This window comes from Bos indicus, chromosome 5 (genome assembly GCF_029378745.1).
Source record: "Bos indicus isolate NIAB-ARS_2022 breed Sahiwal x Tharparkar chromosome 5, NIAB-ARS_B.indTharparkar_mat_pri_1.0, whole genome shotgun sequence".
NCBI lineage: Eukaryota > Metazoa > Chordata > Mammalia > Artiodactyla > Bovidae > Bos > Bos indicus.
In genome coordinates, this window is record NC_091764.1 from 14635308 (window position 1) to 14653220 (window position 17913).

A 17913-nucleotide genomic window follows, 5' to 3' on the forward strand; every position below is an offset into this window, starting at 1 on the left:
AGATTATAAACAACTTTAGATTTCATTATAAAAAACTTACATCTTTATTTGTGTCCTTTCCTTGGTCTAAACACATTTTTTAAAAAAATACCACTTTTTACAAGTCTTTAATTAACTGCCTAGATTGAAGTGTTACTTGCAGCTTGCTCAGACAGATTTATTTATATTGGGTGGAGAGGGGCCGGGGGTGGGAATAGTTCCCAGGAATGGCGATTAGATGTTTAGCAGAAGCAGGAGGGGCTCTGACATACTAACTTTTCCAGAAGACTGAATGCCTTTGATCATAGCCAAGCACACCACAACCCAGGCAGCCAGCAAGCAGATGGTCATCTTCCAGTTTAAGCCACCACTTTCAGAAATGGAAGTGGAAATATTCAGTGCTTCTCTGTACCAATAATAGGTAGTGGCAGAACTTTTTTCACATTCTGGCTCTACAACTGTAGAAAGAAAGGTAACACAATCATTTCAGACAAGAAAGAGTAACGAGGCTATTTTTTCCCCCAGTAAGCCTGTAAATCAATTCTTAACATTTCCTAGAAAAGTACTACTTTTCTTAATGCTTCTACAGAAGCATTTAAATCCACAGTGAAATCTCCTGTGAAAAAATATGAAAAAAAAAATCAACAAACACAAATCCTCTTTGATGATTATCTTGTTACACATTTCTAAAATAGGAATGTGTGAGGCTTTTATCAGGGGCTTTTCTGATGGTTCAGCAAGTAAAGAAGCTGCCTGCAATGCAGGAGACACAGGAGATGGGGTTCCCCTGGTTAGATCCCCTGGAGGAGGAAATGGCAACCCACCCCAGTATTCTTGCCTGGAAGATCCCATGGACAGAGGAGCCTGGAGGGCTATATAGTCCAAAGTGTCACAGAGAGTCAGACAAGACTGAGCATGAAAGCACTAGCTTTTATCAAGGTGATTAAAACATATCAGTTTTATAGCCCCTTTTGCCCCCAAAATTATCTGATTGACTTCCTAGGGGGCAGAGCCATCAAAAATGCTAGCTGCTTCACATATGTGACCTTCAAAATGGACCTAGTCTCAAGTGACTTGTGCTGTAAACATAAAATACAAAGGGGTTTTTGGAGATTTAGTATGAGAAAAGCAATGTAAATTATTACATCACTATTTTACATTAAATTTATGTTAGAATATTAATATATTAGATATATTGGACTAAATAAAATATTTCAACTGTCCCTTTTTACTTTTTGTAAATATGGCGACTAAGGACATTTCAGACTACATATGTATGTTACATTCGATATTTACCGGACAGCGCTACAGAATTATTCTTTATATTCTAGGATATAAAATTAAAAGATAAGAAAAACATAGAACAACAGAACCCAAGACATAAAAACAATTTCTTCAATCTAAATTATTCTTTTTCTCCTCTTTTTTATTTTAATGCAAATGTAAGACATCAATAAAGACGAACAAAATAAAATATTGTCTAAGTTTGTAACTGAAGGCTGATAATTTTTTATCCTAACATCCTGGGGCACAATAAAATAACATAAAATAACACAATAAAATAAAGAACTAAATAAATGATGCCAAACTCTATCTTTCTGAGTATATCAAGGAAAGTTTGTTACAATCACTTCAAAAGATTTTAGAAAAAATATCTTGAAAGCTCCCAGCTTTACTAACTTTATGATCTTTAGATACAAAAACTCTACATTGTAGATATCTTACAAGTGTGTGAAGCATTTTTCACCAAAGGACACTGATCCCAAGGCAGAGGCTGCTGAAAAGATTGAGAAAAATAAAACAGACTCCAGCCAATGATGACATTGTAGTAGAGAGCCACAAAAAAGCATACCTGCAAAATAAAATAGTGTGATTACATTAAAATTCTCCTGCCCCTACCTTTGAAACAATGAGATGAGATGCATCAAAGCCCACTTAATACTTAAAAAAAAAACCTTTTTTAAATTTTTATTTGAGACACATTATCTTTTCTAAAATGATGACTCTCATAGGCCTTAAGAAAACGCATTAACAAGATTGTACTACATTCACATTACAGCATATTTTGGGTATTAGTGCAAGCTCCAGGAGTGGTTTTTTTAACACATGATTAAAGACTTGAGTTAGAGAAATACACACTCCAAGGTTGCTTTTAACTTCAGACTATATAATTACAAACCCTGTAAAAAAATCATATGGCATATACCATACCAGGAAACTTACAACACAACTTGCAAATCCAATCCCTCCCAGTTGAGGGCTTATGTAATTCCACACACCAATGCTTCCTCGCCGAATTCTTTGACCCACAGAAAGTTCCAGAAAGAAAAGGGGAATACCTATTACCAGTAGTAGTATTAAATATGGCAAAAGATAGGCACCTATAGAGAGAAGAACAAATAAAATAGATTATATTTTCAACAGCCACAGTATAGAATACACTAATTCTGATTATCTCATGAAAGATGACATTTAAACTTCCATACGTATAATTATAAAAGACTTTAGAGAAAATGCAATTTCATTACTTTAAGCTTTCTGGTATCAGAAACCTGAATTTGACTGCTACCAATAGTTTCTGATAAAAAATAATTATGAAAAAAAGTAAGGATATCAATGAATAGCTTTAGTTTCATTTTACTGAAAAGGTAAAACAACTTTACTTTTTGTAAAAATAACTGATTCCTTAAAATATTTTCTCAAATAGGTTTCAAAGGCTCCTGGAAGTCTTATTCACAAAATGTTAATGAAGTCATTTATTAAATTTTACTCAAACTCATCTAAATCATGCATTTCAAATCTGATAAAGCAAAATGAATGAGATGATATGACACTAAACTGACTTTTTCCCTAAGTAACGACAGGGAAGAAGAAATGCCTGCTTAGACTAAAAGAGAAGAAAAAAGAAAAAGAACATCTACCACAGACAAATGGTATTTTTTTCCCATATATATGTTATAGAAAAAAGTTCACTTCGGGAAATAAGTAATTTTTGGTTTTCCATAACTCTGTTAAGGGGTAGGTAACAACAAAATTACTGCAGATGGTGACTGCAGCCATGAAATTAAAAGACGCTTGCCCCTTGGAAGGAAAGTTATGACCAACCTAGATAGCATATTAAAAAGCAGAGACATTACTTTGCCAATAAAGGTCTGTTTAGTCAAGGCTATGGTTTTTCCAGTGGTCATGTATGGATGTGAGAGCTGGACTGTAAAGAAAGCTGAATGCCAAAGAATTGATGCTTTTGAACTGTGGTGTTGGAGAAGACACTTGAGAGTCCCTTGGACTGCAACGAGATCCAACCAGTCCAAGAGATCAGTCCTGGTTGTTCATTTAAAGAACTGATGCTAAAGCTGAAACTCCAATACTTTGGCCACCTCATGCGAAGAGCTGACTCACTGGAAAAGACCCTGATGCTGGGAGGGATTGGGGGCAGGAGGAGAAGGGGAAGACAGAAGATGAGATGGCTGGATGGCATCACCCACTCGATGGACATGAGTTTAAGTAAACTCCTGGAGTTGGTGATGGACAGGGAGGCCTGGCATGCTGTGACTCATGCGGTCGCAAAGAGTCGGACACGACTGAGTGACTGAACTGAACTGAATGAATACTAATTTAAAAAAAAAAGATAATAGCTATTATAAAATATATGTGCTATATTTTCATAGTAAAGTTTTCATACTTAAATATATATGCATATTATTTTACAGCTAAATCTCAACTTAAGACATATGCCCAGTGACTTAAAAATGTACTAAATCAATTGACAATGTTAATATTAGACTCTATTATTGATAAAGTCTAACAAGAAACCTGTACTCATATCTAAATGAGAATACATATGCAAATTATTCATTAGATAATCTTTAAAATGGACATGCTAAATTCAAATTTCATATCTGGAGTTTTTTCCAACCAGATACTACCAAGTGGGGACTAATGCCCTTTTTAAAGAGGAGGCCATTCATTATATTTCTCTCATTAAAAAGAAAATGAATAATGGTATTGAATAGATTTTGGAAGCTGTTCAAATTGTTCTGGTACCTTTTCTGTTGAAGAGGTAAATATTAATGATTTTTTTTCAAGTCATTTATCTCAGTGTCTATACACCTCTTAAATAATTTCCATGTATAAGAATTTCCTTTAAAATGGTGGTTGGTAGAAAATCTCTACTCTCTTACAGCTGATTTTCAGACTTTGAGACATGAGTTGATTCTACAAAGGAGTATGTAATGTAAAGCATCGATGCGTGAGATTATAAAACAGAATTATCAAAATTCAAACCCTAAGATGACTAACAGCATTCAGGCACTAATGACCTGAGAATGTTTCCTGAAGGACTGAAAATGCACTTTAACACCTGCATGAGATCCTGGGGTGTGAATAGGTTTACGTGTGTGTGAACAACTAGGAGAAAAAAAAAGAGAATGAATGAAGACTGGACTCATTGGGAATATTTTCTCAGGTATGTGCACATGACATGTTATTAGATACCTAGCCATTTCTTCGGACTCAAATTACTCTACAGTCCTGGAAATTAAAATAGTCCTAGTTAAAACACAACTGAGCATTTACTACTTGCCGGGCATACTTCTATCCATGTTACATGTAATCACTTATTTATTCCTTACAAGAATCCAGTGTGGTAAGCACAATTATTGGAGAAGGGAATGGCACCCCACTCCAGTACTCTTGCCTGGAAAATCCCATGGACGGAGGAGCCTGGAAGACTGCAGTCCATGGGGTCGCTAAGGGTTGGACAGGACTGAGCGACTTCACTTTCACTGTTTTCACTTTCATGCATTGGAGAAGGAAATGGCAACCCACTCCAATGTTCTTGCCTGGAGAATCCCACAGAATGGGGAGCCTGGTGGGCTGCCGTCTATGGGGTCGCACAGAGTCGGATACGACTGAAGTGACTTAGCAGCAGCAGCAGCAAGCACAATTATTACCCTCATTTTACAGGTGTGGAAATGAAGCCAGAAATAGTAAGTTAACTTGTGAAAGATCACCTGTATAGTGAAGGAAAGAGCCAGGCTTCATAGTCAAATTGGCTTCAAAACCTGAGCTGGTAGTTTCTATATTATAACACTTACTAAACTTAATCAGAGCTACCCTGGTCACTCAGATGGTAAAGAATCTGCCTACAATGCGGGAGAGCTGGGTCTGATCCCTGGGTCAGGAAGATACTCTGGAGAAGGGAATGGCTACCCACTTCAGAATTCTTGCCTGGGAAATCATTTGGACAGAGGAGCCTGGCAAGCTACAGTCCATTGGGCGGCAAAGAGTCGGACATGACTGAGCAACTAACATTCTCCCTTTCACTCTCAAGCTTAAGCATTGTGCTTTAAGTAATATCTCCAGACAGATCAACGTATATTGGTCTATTTCTTTTTATTCTGTTATTCATAAAGTACCTCAAATGATGAATACGATTTATGCAAGTTGAGACTGTTTAAACAAATACCTAGATGCTCGAAGCTATACTGCATGCATAGTACCACCTTTTAAACTCCAACAGCCATCTCAAAATAATGAAGTCCATTGGTGTTTTATAATATCACTCTCTAGCACTTGTAATTAGAAGACAGGGGACAATTCTTGGAAGGGCATCTTGATTTTCTTTACATATAAAAGTAAGGAGCAAGAGCCATTTTTGCTAACTGATAACTAACTATGAAATCCTTTAGAGTTTTCCACCAAGACTAATACTGTATCAAACAGAAAGAAACCTGAGTTTTCAGCCAAGATAGCCTCTTCCTCAATAGTATGGTCAATAAAGTGCATAAGGCAAAAGGTCTGAAAATAAGAATTCATCTTCTGCCCATCTTGCAAATGGGATAATTTGTTGTGAAATATAAAGCAGGGTAGTACTTAGCTGCTTGTGGCTGATTTGGTAAATAATTAATCTGTGATATTAAAGACTAGCTAAGGAGCTTGCAGGTTCAGTGGAGTGATGGGTAGTGTACCACCAACTCCATGTATTGATTCTTACCTCTCAGGCAGATTTATCACACAGGCTGTGTGTGCTGGGCTAAGTTGCTTCAGTCATGTCCTACTCTTGGCAACCCCATGAACTATAACCCGCCAGACTCCTGTCCATGGGACTCTTCAAGCAAGAATACTGGAGTAGGTTGCCATTTCCTTCTCCAGGGACCTTCCCAAGCCAGGGATTGAACCCACATCTCACGTCTCCTGCACTGGCAGGCAGGTTCTTTACCACCAGCGCCGCCTGGGAAGCCATCACACACGCTGCTGCTGCTAAGTCGCTTCAGTCGTGTCCGACTCTGTGCGACCCCATAGATGGCAGCCCACCAGGCTCCCCTGTCCCCGGGATTCTCCTACTTTTCCCCAAACCTGTTGGTCTTCCCCTGGTTGAATTAAGTAAGCAAGACATTAAATGTATTTTGTCACCTGACACCTTAGCTTTTTATCTTAGTGACTAAAAGAAACCATTTCACATGAGAATGGTTTTATTACTTCAACTGATTTATAGGTTGGTAATTAAATAAAAAATAAAATAAAACCATGTTTTTGTCCTGTCACCAAACCTATCACAAACTGGAATCAAATACCAAAATAGGCATTCTTTCCTTTATGTGCCAAAATGCCACATAGAAAACATTTAGTATTTAAACACACTTGTTTTAACAGCTTCCATATAAGTATATAGTAAAGATAGTAAAGAAAGTAAAGCAAATATTAAAGTTATTTTAATTTAATAACCCTATGCTCAAACTACCGCACAATTTCACTCATCTCACACACTAGTAAAGTAATGCTCAAAATTCTCCAAGCCAGGCTTCAGCAATATGTGAACCGTGAACTTCCTGATGTTCAAGCTGGTTTTAGAAAAGGCAGAGGAACCAGAGATCAAATTGCCAACATCCGCTGGATCATGGAAAAAGCAAGAGAGTTCCAGAAAAACATCTATTTCTGCTTTATTGACTATGCCAAAGCCTTTGACTGTATGGATCACAGTAAACTGTGGAAAATTCTGAGAGAGGTGGGAATACCAGACCACCTGACCTGCCACTTGAGAAATCTGTATGCAGGTCAGGAAACAACAGTTAGAAATGGACATGGAACAACAGTCTGGTTCCAAATAGGAAAAGGAATACGTCAAGGCTGTATATTGTCACCCTGCTTATTTAACTTATATGCAGAGTACATCATGAGAAACGCTGGACTGGAAGAAGCACAAGCTGGAATCAAGATTGCCGGGAGAATTATCAATAACCTTAGATATGCCGACGACACCATGCTTATGGCAGAAAGTGAAGAGGAACTAAAAAGCCTCTTGATGAAAGTGAAAGTGGAGAGTGGAAAAGTTGGCTTAAAGCTCAACATTCAGAAAACAAAGATCATGGCATCTGGTCCCATCACTTCATGGGAAATAGATGGGGAAACAGTGGAAATAGTGTCAGACTTTATTTTTGGGGGCTGCAAAATCACTGCAGATGGTGACTGCAGCCATGAAATTAAAAGACACTTACTCCTTGGAAGGAAAGTTATAACCAACCTAGATAGCATATTGAAAAGCAGAGACATTACTTTGCCAACAAAGGTCCGTCTAGTCAAGGCTATGGTTTTTCCTGTGGTCATGTATGGATGTGAGAGTTGGACTGTGAAGAAGGCTGAGCGCCAAAAAATTGATGCTTTTGAACTGTGGTGTTGGAGAAGACTCTTGAGAGTCCCTTGGACTGCAAGGAGATCCAACCAGTCCATTCTGAAGGAGATCAGCCCTGGGATTTCTTTGGGAGGAATGATGCTAAAGCTGAAACTCCAGTACTTTGGCCACCTCATGAGAAGAGTTAACTCATTGGAAAAGACTCTGATGCTGGGAGGGATTGGGGGCAGGAGGAGAAGGGGATGACAGAGGATAAGATGACTGGATGGCATCACTGACTCGATGGACGTGAGTCTGAGTGAACTCCGGGAGTTGGTGATGGACAGGGAGGCCTGGCGTGCTGTGATTCATGGGGTCGCAAAGAGTTGGACAGGACTGAGTGACTGAACTGAACTGAACTGAACTGAATGTTAGGTAATGTTCAGTTTTACTCAAGTGTACTATTGAGCCTGTATCCTATAGGAACTATCTATTCTTTTGTATATGTTTTTATTTTCTTGATTTTAAGACAGTTTTCACTAAATAACCCTTGCAATTATATGCACAAATACAAATAGCTAAATATGCTGATAGAGATAATTTGCTTGAAATCAAAAATGTTAATTTCTTTACAGCATCTTAAGGGTGCTGATATCTACAGATGAAGACTATCTGGTATTATATTAATTATCTGGTTAAATTCCTTCTACTGGGATCTACAAAGTTCTGGTTGGCAACCGAAGACTATAATCATTCTAAATTATATGTAACTTTGTTTCATTCAAGAATGAAACAACTTAAAACTCAGAGTTAATACATTGTGGATAGAACATTCTCTCTCTTGTTCACCAATATCTTTTGTATCAGAAACTTGAGGATTTTCTCCAAAGTGAATAACTGAGAGGAACAAGGAATGGAACACTGGTTAGAAAAGGCAGTAATTTTGAGATGTTAACAGGATCCACAGAAAGAATTTGAGACTATGACCTCAAGCAATCCTTGTGTGTTCATAGCAAGTCATCGGCTCCTATGGAAACCTAATCTGAAAACAAAGCTTAACTCACTTTCAACAAAGGCGTCTCCTTGGTTTTACAATGAAATTCATAGCTTCTAAAATACTGAGACTGCAGCAACAATGATTGCTATTTGACATAATCAACTGCAATTTACTCAGCAATGTATCACTCAAAAAAAAAAAAAAAAAACAACACACATAAAAGGCAGAAAACAGAAACTTACCGCCCCCGTTCTTCTGACAGAGGTATGGGAACCGCCACACATTCCCTAATCCTACAGAAAATCCAACCTGGGCCAGGATATACTGTAGCTTGCTGTTCCAAGCCGGTCTTGCATCTTTGACTTCAGATCTTTCTACAACATCTGTGTCTTTCTCTTCTGGGACATCAACAATTAGTTCACTCTTCTTAAAAGCATCATCAGCTGAGTCTTCATTGGAAAGAAGGTCTTTGACAGACTCAATAACCTCATCGTCTAATTCTCTTTTTACCACCTTGCTATTCTTCGGCATTGGAAAGTGTGGGTAGTAGTAGTTTTGTTTTTTTTTTTTACTTTCCTTTTGGCAAACTTCTTAATTCTTAAATTCTTAAATCAACTAAAAATATGTTAGTTGATATGAATAAAAGTTGGAGGAGGATATCAAAGAAATCTTTGATTCAAGGTGATAAAGTCTTATGGATCTTGGATCTGTTTGTTCAATATTCTGTAGGTACCTGTAAAATTTTAAGTTGAAAAAAATATTTAATGAGAAAAATATTTAAAATACCAAAGACTTCGTCTTCTTAGTTTTTGCGATGCAAACTCTTTCTGCATAGTATAAAATATATGCTTGTTCTTGACCTTTCAGAGCTTAATATTCACAGAAGTATAAGAATTGTAAAGTACCCAAGAGCTTCACACAAATTTTCTTTTAGCTAACTTCTTCCTTCTTGCAAAAATCTACTTCAGCCTCAGATATACCCCATTGCATAATGTATACTCAGTTCATTTGTAAGTAGAATTTTGAAACTTTTTCTTAATTCCTTCTTCCCTCTCTGAATAAAGTACTTATAAAATTACATAAACAATTGCATGCTATCCCTGTAAATTTGTCTTATATAGAATTTCTTCTGTTAGCATATTCATCTACTCATTCATTTGCTATTAAGGGAAAAGTTGTTAAGGGATATATTGCAGGAAGGGAAATTTCTCCTTTCCTCTCTTAAACACCCTTTGGTAGCGGATAAGTTTGTTTTCTATGTTTTTGAGCCTGTTTCTGTTTTGTATTCATTTGTGTTATTTTTCAGATTCCACATATAAGTGATATCATTTGGTATTTGTCTTTCTTTGTCTTACTTCACTAAACATAATATTCTCTAGGTCCATCCATCTTGCTACAAATGGCAATATTTTATTCTTTTTATGGCTGAGTAATATTCCTTTGTGTGTATGTGTGTGTGTGTGTGTGTGTGTGTGTATACACCACATCTTCATAAGCCAATTGCCTGCTGATGGGCTGCCTCCCTGTCTTAGCTATTGTAGACAGTACTGCATTGAACAGTGGGGTTTATGCATCCTTTTGAAGTAGAGTTTTCCATTTTTCCAAATATATACCTACAAGTGGAATTGCTGGATCATATGGTAGTTCTCTTTTTTAGTTTTTTAAAGGAATGTTGATACTGTTTTCCATAGTGGCTGTACAAATTCCCACCAACAGTGTATAAAAGTTCCCATTTTTCTACTCCCTCTCCAGAACTTATTTATAGACTTTTTGATGGTAGCCTTTCTGACCAGTGTGAAATTATCTGTTTTCAAAAGTAACTAAATGTATGAGAGTTTCTCGTCAAAACTAGATCAGGAAGCTTGAAAAATAATATCCAAAAGAATTCTGCCATTCACTGATAGAAAAAGAATGGAATTTTTTAATGGAACTGCTGTTAGGTTTACATTGAAAAAGTCCGAAAAACATTCTGTCATACTTTATCTTATAACCTTAATAAAAAGAGTACTGGGTCACCAATAGAAAAAAAAAATTCTTTAACTTGATCATCTATTTGTCATTTTAAGATTTGGAGGTGTTTCATTGATTACAAAATTAAAATGTGTACATCAAGGAAAAACACTAATTTAGGACTTGGTGAATAATAAGAGAAAGACTGTGAAGAAAATTCTTGAAGAAGAAGCATTCCCCAAATATTGTGAATAATAGAAACATCTCTAGAATAAGTGAAAAACTTCTAAAGTTAACTATTTTAAAGAGGCTAACAAGGTTTGAATAAGGAAACAGTTTCGTGAAGTTAGGGATTATGCCTGTTTAATTTGCATTATTTCCCTCTAAAGTTCAGTAAATATTAGTTCAATAAATGAAAACATATAATCATTGAAAAGCTGAAAAAAGCTGTTTCCAAATAATTTTTGCTGGAAGAAGACAACCTGACATAACAAAGTGCTATTTGTGAGACATAAATTGTCTAACTGTCTACATTTTTTGGATCATCTAATGATAAACCGTTGGCATAATAACTTTACTGATACAAGGATAAGGGTATTTGTTTTAATTTGACAAGTTTGGAGTTGTGTCCTAACCTTTTTACTTAGTTATATAACTTCCCACAGTTATATGACTCAATTTAGTTTCCTCAGTAAACATGTATTTGTTATTCCTTTTGCTTTTTTCCATAAAATAGAAAGGAAAGGAATGTATTGAAGTTTAAAGTACTATTATATTAAAACTCTTCTTCATAAAGAAAACAAATTTAAAAAGTATTACTCATGAGTCTCCCCCAAATCAGTTATCTCAGAATTGTATTTCTTCTAGCAGGAAAAAAAAAAAAAAAAGAAAACATATTTAGACACTGTTGCATGTTTTTCACATGGGCTTCCCTGGTGGCTCAGAGGGTAAAAGCATCTGCCTACAATGCAGGAGACCTGAGTTCGATCCCTGGGTCAGGAAGATCCCCTGGAGAAGGAAATGGCCCAACAGATAATCATACCAGCTTTACATAGTAAATCTTTTGGCAAAGTTTAATTTCAAAATTCCTATACAACAACCCAAAGTTCATATTTTCTATGAAAAAAATCAGTGTCTAATGAAAACAAAATTTAAATGCAATTTTATATTTTAAATTCCTAAAATATACTTAACTACATATACAGATTTATAATGCAATAATCTCAGGCAAAGTTTATAAAATTTAAAACTTAAAAAGGAATATTATATATCTATTTGCATGCATTTACAGTTCCTTTTCTATTATAAGCAAAATCAAAAGTGATCATACATTAATAATGTCACAAGTGAAATAATTTATACTCTCTTTTCTCACTGTTTCTTACCCACCTCCTTCTCTTAGGGACTGCTACAGGATAATATGGGATGGGGATCACTATAGGATAATATGGGGTGGGGTTGCAGTTAACATTGAAACTTCCACAATAACAAGTGAGGTTTTTTTGGGGGAAAGTATATCTCTTCTTCAATAGGCCATAATGTCTCCTTGGAGAATGACTTAATCTTACCAATCTCACATTCTTAATGTTTAACTCTGTCAACTATATGAACTTAAAGTATGGCCAATTACATTGTATAATAACTACAAGTATTTTGCATTATTACACATTTGGTTTCAGTTTTTTTTTTTTTTTTTTGCCTTTCACCCCAAGGCCCTATATTTACTGAGTCAGAGGCATTCCTTTCTTATACAGAGGCTGCATATAGTCAAAAAATATAAATTGGGTTTCTGAGTGGAGTTATAAAAACTTAGTATATGAGACAACAATTTGTAAGTCAAATAAATTTCAAAATTTTAAGACCCAACTTTTCTGAAAGAGAAAACTTTTATGCTTGCCTGAAGAACTTAAAAGTATGGCATAGGTGAAGGTTTGAAAATATAATTGGTTATCTCCAAAAGTGTATCACTGTTGCTTCAAAACAGGAATGTCCAGGAAGGACATGAAGTAGTGAATGATAAAGTAGTGGTATCCTACAGGTCACATGAGAAGTAGGATAATCAGAATCAAGTAACTGCACAGTCTCTACCACGTTAGCATTATCCACTCCTGTGAGAGTCACCTGGCCAACAAGCTGTCAGGACTGCTCTTTGTTGGTACCAAGCAGCTGCATTAGCTGTCATCATTACCAGGTAAGAGCCTCCTATCTACAATGGGGCAACAGATAGTCAAGAATTGGGTCAGAGAGTGTTTTGCTTATGTTCTCCTCTAGGAGTTTTATAGTTTCTGGTCTTACGTTTAGATCTTTAATCCATTTTGAGTTTATTTTTGTGTATGGTGTTAGAAAGTGTTCTAGTTTCATTCTTTTACAAGTGGTTGACCAGATTTCCCAGCCCCACTTGTTAAAGAGATCGTCTTTAATCCATTGTATATTCTTGCCTCCTTTGTCAAAGATAAGGTGTCCATATGTGTGTGGATTTATCTCTGGGCTTTCTATTTTGTTCCATTGATCTATATTTCTGTCTTTGTGCCAGTACCATACTGTCTTGATAACTGTGGCTTTGTAGTAGAGCCTGAAGTCAGGTAGGTTGATTCCTCCAGTTCCATTCTTCTTTCTCAAGATCGCTTTGGCCATTCGAGGTTTTTTGTATTTCCACACAAATTGTGAAATTATTTGTTCTAGCTCTGTGAAGAATACTGTTGGTAGCTTGATAGGGATTGCATTGAATCTATAAATTGCTTTGGGTAGTATACTCATTTTCACTATATTGATTCTTCCAATCCATGAACATGGTATATTTCTCCATCTATTAGTGTCCTCTTTGATTTCTTTCACCAGTGTTTCATAGTTTTCTATGTATAGGTCTTTAGTTTCTTTAGGTAGATATATTCCTAAGTATTTTATTCTTTCCGTTGCAATGGTGAATGGAATTGTTTCCTTAATTTCTCTTTCTGTTTTCGCATTATTAGTGTATAGGAACATAGGCAAAACACTCTCCGACATACATCACAGCAGGATCCTCTATGACCCACCTCCCAGAATATTGGAAACAAAAGCAAAAATAAACAAATGGGACCTAATTAACCTTAAAAGCTTCTGCACATCAAAGGAAACTATTAGCAAGGTGAAAAGACAGCCTTCAGATGGGAGAAAATAATAGCAAATGAAGCAACTGACAAACAACTAATCTCAAAAATATACAAGCAACTCCTACAGCTCAACTCCAGAAAAATAAATGACCCAATCAAAAAATGGGCCAAAGAACTAAATAGACATTTCTCCAAAGAAGACATACAGATGGCTAACAAACACATGAAAAGATGCTCAACATCACTCATTATCAGAGAAATGCAAATCAAAACCACTATGAGGTACCATTTCACACCAGTCAGGATGGCTGTGATCCAAAAGTCTACAAGTAATAAATGCTGGAGAGGGTGTGGAGAAAAGGGAACCCTCTTACACTGTTGGTGGGAATGCAAACTAGTACAGCCACTATGGAGAACAGTGTGGAGATTCCTTAAAAAACTGGAAATAGAACTGCCTTATGATCCAGCAATCCCACTGCTGGGCATACACACTGAGGAAACCAGAAGGGAAAGAGACACGTGTACCCCAATGTTCATCGCAGCACTGTTTATAATAGCCAGGACATGGAAGCAACCTAGATGTCCATCAGCAGATGAATGGATAAGAAAGCTGTGGTACATATACACAATGGAGTATTACTCAGCCATTAAAAAGAATACATTTGAATCAGTCCTAATGAGGTGGATGAAACTGGAGCCTATTATACAGAGTGAAGTAAGCCAGAAGGAAAAACACCAATACAGTATACTAACGCATATATATGGAATTTAGAAAGATGGTAACAATAACCCTGTGTATGAGACAGCAAAAGAGACACTGATGTATAGAACAGTCTTATGGACTCTGTGGGAGAGGAAGAGGGTGGGAAGATTTGAGAGAATGGCATTGAAACGTGTAAAATATCATGTATGAAACGAGATGCCAGTCCAGGTTTGATGCACGATACTGGATGCTTGGGGCTAGTGCACTGGGATGACCCAGAGGGATGGTATGGGGAGGGAGGAGGGAGGAGGGTTCAGGATGGGGAACACATGTATACCTGTGGGGATTCATTTTGATATTTGGCAAAACTAATACAATTATGTAAAGTTTAAAAAAAAAAAACTAAAAATAAAACTACTACATGATCAAAAAAAAAAAAAAAAGAATTGGGTCAAAAATACTGCCCGTGGGTCCAATACAGCCCACTGTCTGATTTTGTAAAGAGCATTTTATTGGCACATAGTCATGCCCACAAATCTACATATCTCCTATGGCTAATTTTGTGCTACAACAGTTGAATCACTTTGAATACATTGTAAAGCTTGAAATATTTACTATTGAAAATATTTAACAGCCACTGTGTATGCTCAGTCCTGTCCGATTCTTTGCAGCCCCATGGACTGTAGCCCGCCAGGCTCCCCTGTCCATGGAAATTTCCAGGCAATATTACTGGAGTGAGTTCCCATGTCCTCCTCCAGGGGATCTTCCCAACCTAGAGATGGAACCCAAGTCCCTTGAATCTCCTGCATTGGCTCTTTACCACTAGCGCCACTTGGGAAGCCTGAGAACCACTCTTCCAGAGATTAAATCTGAATTGAAGAGGCAGAGTGCTCCAAGTCACTCCATATAATGCTCCATTTTCATGACACTAAGTTTTTTTTATCACATAGTATGACAAGATAGAAACCTTCCTATTCAAAGGTAAGATTATTTTCTAAGTAATTATGAGATTAGTTTCTAAGAATGAATGAGTTTTACAGAGAAACAGGGTGTGTAGTTGAGAGTACAGGGATAATAGTTGAGAGGGAAAAAAAAGCAAAAAATAAACGTAGTATATCAGGAAACAAAATTAATGAAACACAAAATAAAAGAAATAACAGATGTTTAGATAATAATAATTTCAAAAAGTAATGCAGAAATGTCTACACTGAGAAGTTACTGAGATAAAGACTCCTAGGGATTTCAAGCAGAAGCAGAAAGGAGAAATAAAAAGACTTCTCAGGATATTCAGTCACTTCTATAAAAGTGAAGAGAAAAAAAATACTTGCTCTTCAGTTTTCACACTCAAGTATTTTATATTTCAATTATAAATGTCACAGGCAAATTGTCTAATCCATGAGAGATCTGATGAGCCCTACGGGGAGGGAGAGGAACAGGCTACATGATTGTGAAGCTTAGCCAACCAGGACAGAGACCCATGTTAAGTAATAGGAGTAAACATTAATTTAAACAAGGAAATAAGGTTCAAACGTAGGAATTTTATAGGGAGAAAAATATAAATATAATAAAAATTAAAATCCAAAAATAATCTAACTAACAAAATCAGGAATGTAAATGGGAGAAAGAAAGAAAGAAAGGTTTGGAAACGTGTTCATCTTTCATGGCAGAAAGCAAGTTACGATACTGTCTACATATGAGGGACTTCACTGGTAATCCAGTGGTTACGATTCTGTACTTCCAATGCAGGGGACACCGGTTCCATCCCTGGTCGGGGAACTAAGATCCCATATTTTGTGTGGCATGGCCAGAAAAGAAGAAAATGTAAATATGAAATTCATGGTCCAAAAGTGGATTAATGACTGCACCTCTTCATGATTTCATATAATCCTTCTTATTTACTACTTTTAATGGGATCTTGTAGGAATTAATTTTACTGGTATGAAAAGACATGTATTGGTGCCAAACATTTACATCTAGGATATAGAAATAGACTGAGTTTAAATCCAAACTCTATGACTAATGGTTTTATGACCGTGGCTGAAATACTGAGTTAGCTAATAATAAAGAGCTTGGATAAATGCCAACACATTGAGAGTACTGTGTTTTCTTTTATAGCAATGATAATAGTCTGTCTTATGTTTATATTATATTACAAGTTTATTCTATTAAGGCTAATGTGAGTTCAAAGCAAATGCAATGTTTCGGGTATTTTTACACCCCCTTTTTTTAAGGAAAGAAAACACAGTTTTCTCTCTCTGCATAGTAAATTACCTCAAAATTTAATAGCTTAACAAACAAAAACTGTATTTGCTCATGATTTTGTGGGTTAGCAATTTACGCTAGGCTTAAGATGGTCAGTTGCTTTGCTTCACTTGACTTGGGTTGCTTCTGCACTGTAGCCATCCCAACTCAAGTGGAGGAGGGTGGTCTAAGAGGGTGGAAATCACCTTCTGCAGGAGGCAGGAGATAGCCTATAAGTCCAGCTTCCCTGGTGACTCAGATGGTAAAGAATCTGCCTGCAATGTGGGAGACCTAGGTTTGATCCCTGGGTTGGGAAGATCCCCTGGAAAAGGGCATCGCAACCCACTCCAGCATTCTTGACTGGAGAATCCCATGGACAGAGGAGCCTGGCGGGCTACAGTCTATGGGATCACAAAGAGTCAGACATGACTGAGCCACTAAACCTATAAGTCAGCGCACTTTGGTCCTCCTACACACGGTCTCTCCAATGTGTAGAGTGTCAACCTGTTCCCGTGACAAGCTCAGAGTTCCAACTCTAGCCAAAAGGGCTCAGCACACAAGCACTAGTAAAGCCTGTTTGAGTCATAACTGCTGATGTCTCACTGCCCAAAGCAAGTTACACAGCTAAGTCTGGATGACTTGAGCATAAACAAACTCCGGGTTTTGATGAAAGGAGCAATAAAGTAAATTTGCTATAGCAGGTATGAGTATAGGGAAGACAGAAGTACTGCTATCACTTGGAAAATAATCTGCATTTATCCACGTAGATTTCCTTTCCCTGGATTTTGAATCTTGAGGACAGGAACAAAGAGATCAAAAAGTTGGCATCTCACTTAATTCCAAAGGCATTATGCCCAGGCTGTAACTACTACAGTAGTCATGGATCCTGCTTCCTGGTTTTCAGAACTGTTCTCATTCTTGCCCTTTCCTTTCTTATTGCCAAGCACCCCACTGTTTCTTTGAGCCCCTGTGACCCTGTCAATATTCCTTTTTTTCTTTCTTAGCCAGCATAAGTTTCTGTATCTTGCAAACAAAAAACCTCATTAGACACTATTCTAAATCACCTATTATAAATGTAAATATACCTATTAAAATAATACACCCATTATAAATGTAATAGGTGTGTCATTACCATTTATTTATTCTATGTAAAGACTTATACATTAAAATGTTTGAAATGTTAGTATTTAATTTGGACTTATCTTTACATTTTTCTCATTCTCCTGTTTTTGTATTGTTTAATATCTTCATGTGTAACTTTTCAGAAAAAAAAATCTATTTTAAACACTTAAAACAAGATTCAAAACCTTTTAAAATCAACATAGTAAATGTTTAATTTGTGGTT

General features: G+C 36.6%; 1 protein-coding gene across 3 annotated transcripts in view; it reads right to left on the minus strand.

Annotated features, from left to right (window-relative positions):
* The window catches only part of SLC6A15 (solute carrier family 6 member 15), a 57181-nt gene that overhangs the window by 23401 nt on the left and 15867 nt on the right, over positions 1-17913 (minus strand). For all 3 annotated transcript variants that reach the window (XM_070788883.1, XM_019960313.2, XM_070788884.1), the window contains exons 2-5: positions 8828-9318; positions 2203-2360; positions 1705-1831; positions 256-437 (exon numbers count right to left, since the gene is read on the minus strand). In XM_070788883.1, coding sequence (XP_070644984.1) covers positions 256-437; positions 1705-1831; positions 2203-2360; positions 8828-9116 — 756 coding nt within the window. In that variant the 5' untranslated portion in view covers positions 9117-9318. The remainder of the gene's footprint in view (positions 1-255; positions 438-1704; positions 1832-2202; positions 2361-8827; positions 9319-17913) is intronic.